Source organism: Otolemur garnettii, unplaced genomic scaffold (assembly GCF_000181295.1).
Source record: "Otolemur garnettii isolate 467f Iridium unplaced genomic scaffold, OtoGar3 scaffold00319, whole genome shotgun sequence".
Taxonomy (NCBI): domain Eukaryota; kingdom Metazoa; phylum Chordata; class Mammalia; order Primates; family Galagidae; genus Otolemur; species Otolemur garnettii.
In genome coordinates, this window is record NW_003852714.1 from 487,869 (window position 1) to 491,278 (window position 3,410).

Consider the following 3,410-nt stretch of genomic DNA (forward strand, 5'->3'; position numbering starts at 1 on the left):
TAAAATTATATATATTTTTTCTTCTGGGTAGCTACCTAGTGATGGGATTCTTAGATGAAATGGAAGGTCTACTTTTAACTCTTTGCGGATTTTCCATACTTCTTTTCAAAAAGACTATGTTAAAAAAAAAAAAAGACTATGTTAGTGTGCAATCTCTTTAACATGAATTTTTAACAGTTCATCTTTTTCTCCTTCACCTTCTGTGAAGAATTCACTTACACAGGGCGGCACCTGTGGCTCAAAGGAGTAGGGCGCCGGCCCCATATACCGGAGGTGGCGGGTTCAAACCCGCCCCGGCCAAAAACTGCAAAAAAAAAATCAAACAAACAAACAAAAAAGAGATCACTTACACAAATCATTCTGTAAAAACAGAATTTCTATGGCTATATGAACACCAGTGAAGTGAAACAAGTAAAAATGCTTTTTTTCTTTCTTAGTCATTAATATTCAAACGGTATTTTGTTTTGGGGAAGTAGAGATAAAAGCTTTGAACACTTTCTCACCTTTAGCGTGGGAACAAGGCTTAAGAAGATTACTTCCAAGCTCCTGAAGCGCTTCAAGGAAAGTAGGAGCTTGAAGCCTCCTCACTGGGATCTCTGCCTCTGGTCTCCATCACCCAATTGTGTAACCCTACTTACCTTTTTTGCTCTCTAGGTTCCCAAGGCACCCGCCTCAATACCCAGGAAACCAGCCACCTTTTGTTTTCATGTTTGGACTCTCCTATCTAGTGTTAACCAGTAGGGGTGCACTCTAGGTAGACATCATTATGTCCATGGTTCCGTCCAACCCCTCCCTGCTGGTGTCCCCTTTCACCCTGGCTTTAATGGTATATCCCGGAACCAGGTTAGGAAGGCAAGAGGGGCTTCACTATCACACTCAGCCGCGGGGCAGCCGGTCAAGAACAGAGGAAGAGGTGAGGAGCCTGTGTGTGGAGGGCTGTGTGTGGCGGGTACCATTCTGCCTCAGGCCAGGCTGCCAGCCCTCTTCAAGAGGATCTGGAGCTGAAATTAAGGAGAAAGAGAAGTATTCTGGGACTAATTAAAGGCAGATTTCTTTCCTAGCTTGGTCAGTAGTGCGCAGTGTGCCTCACTTCTGGAAAGACATCATTCATCTCTGTGCCTTGGTTTTCCTCTTTTGTTTGTCCAACCCTAAACTTATTTAATTTCAGTACGAGTAGTTCCATTAGTCCCAATTTCCTCTTCCCTGAAGGCCTGTTTGAGAATCCCATGTGTTCCTTTGAGAGATGCTTTTGAAGCCTTTGTCCCTAACCCCATCAACAGGGAGCAGCAGGTTCAGTCACCAGGGCATACATGGCAATTAGGGAACCCTCTTACCTCTTGTTTCTGAATAAGAGCCTGATCTTACACAACATACCTCTTTTCTCTCCAACTCTAGATAACATCAAGATGCCCAAGAGTGAGGAAACTGTACTCCAAAATGATCCCAATGAAGCAAAGAGTGGAGCCCATAGTTCTGAAACATCAGGGAAGAACGAAGAAGAGGAAAACTTCTGTTTAGATAACTGCTCTCCTCGTAGGTCACATCACTTCCTTGGGTAGTGCTTGATAGCAGGAAGGTTAAAAGAACAGGGAGCCTGCGGCTTAAGGACCTTTACAGGGCATAAAAAGGCTATTGAAACTATTTTTCCTTCCTAAATTTTGTGTTAGTCCTATATTGGATTATTCTTTCTCCTGTCTTTTTCCCTCACTAATCTTTACATACAAGAGTTAGGCTCCTGGTTGGTAAGTAAAATTTTCTAAAAATTGGCTTTAAAAGCACAATTACTTGTGTTTGACAAGACTTGAGAGCGGTCACCATGGTAGGGATGGCAACTACCAGCGAAAGTTGATGGGGCAGTAGTTTGAATGGGTCTTCGCTGCCATCTTTTGGGTTTACCTGGAGTTGAGATATTCTGTCGCCCCGGGGGCAGGGTCCGCTAAGACTTGTGGAACTGCCGCGACCGGCTGAAGAAATGTAAAGTTAGGAACAACGGGCTCGGCGCCTGTGGCTCAAGTGGCTAAGGCGCCAGCCACATACACCTAAGGTGGCGGGTTCGAATCCCCAGCCCGGGCCCGCCAAACAACAATGACGGCTGCAACCAAAAAATGGCCGGGTGTTGTGGCGGGCGCCTGTGGTCCCAGCTACTTGGGAGGCGGAGGCAGGAGACTCGCTTGAGCCCAGGAGTTGGAGGTTGCTGTGAGCTGTTATGCCATGGCACTCTACCCAGGGGGATAGCTTGAGGCTCCGTCTCAAAAAAAAAAAAAAAGTTAGTAACAGCGATAAAGAAGAGACACGAGGCACAGAATAGAATTTTCAAAGTGGGAGCTCAGGGGACCACCGCCTGTTCGTCGGCTCCAGCCAGTGGCCCCGAGTCTTTGTTCCACACAACTTCTATTAAAACCTCTTTGCCAAGGTGGCAAGCTGAGGGAGGGAACAAAGAGCCCAGTATCTTTGAGTGAGCTATCAGCTCCTATTGTTATTATTATTAACTTCAAGGATTTCAGCAGTTTTGGAGTATCTGAAACTTGAGCCTTGTGTGGGGGAAGCCTCCTGTCTGAAGTCACACACGCAGATTCCTAGGGAGGTGTTAAGCTCCGCTAGTTCATTGTGGAGTAAAACACCACTGGTGTTAATCTCCTCTTAGGAATCAGCGGGAGAGAGGCTTTTTCCTCTCATCACCACCACAGAGGATTTTCCTCAGCCTTAAGGGGTGCCCCTTTCTCGGGGCTCCAGCTATTCCCTTGGTCTCTGCCCCAGCCAAATGCAAATCTCCACAATGGATATCTGCTTTGTCTGTTTAATGGGCAGGAAACGACCTAGAAAATGTATTTATTCCAGGTCTTATCATAACCTCTTTTGTAACCATTTTACTCCCTCAGAATATTCACAAACTCAGCAGAGTATTGGTGAAAACTATCCCCAATAGACCAGAATTTCTGGGAAAAAAAAAAGGAAACTTAACTAGATAAGAAATTTAGCAATAACTAACTAGCTGACTTTTCTTTGTTCCAACTCCTTCAGCTTACTTTTTAATTTTCCCCTTTTCTGGAAATGCCCTCTCCTGCCAAGACTAGAGTCTTTGGTCACCATTCTACGTACATATTCTTAGTAAAGTATCTTAATAGGAAAAAAGTATCTGGTGTTCTCAATAATAATATGAAACCAATATATTAACAACTATATGCCCACACTAAAGAGAAAACACAAATGAAGGCTAGCAAGGGGGAGAGGGGAGGAGGAAGGGCGAGTGGCCAGATCTCACCTAATGTGCACAATGTAAGGGTGTTCAACACTGGGTGAAGGGCTCAATTAGAAATTGAACTTTACGGCTCGGCGCCTGTGGCTCAAGCGGCGCCAGCCACATACACCTAAGCTGAAGGTGGCAGGTTCGAATCCCCAGCCCGGGCCTG

At 45.4% G+C, this 3,410-nt stretch overlaps 1 protein-coding gene across 1 annotated transcript in view; it reads left to right on the forward strand.

Moving 5' to 3' along the window:
- Window positions 1-896: 896 nt before the first annotated feature.
- LOC100965481 (T-complex protein 11 X-linked protein 2) overlaps window positions 897-3,410 on the forward strand; it is a gene marked incomplete at its 3' end in the record, with an annotated part of 13,739 nt that continues 11,225 nt past the window's right edge. Inside the window, exons 1-2 of the mRNA XM_012813856.2 lie at window positions 897-913; window positions 1,396-1,533. Of these exons, the coding sequence (XP_012669310.1) occupies window positions 1,407-1,533 (127 nt within the window). The remainder of the gene's footprint in view (window positions 914-1,395; window positions 1,534-3,410) is intronic.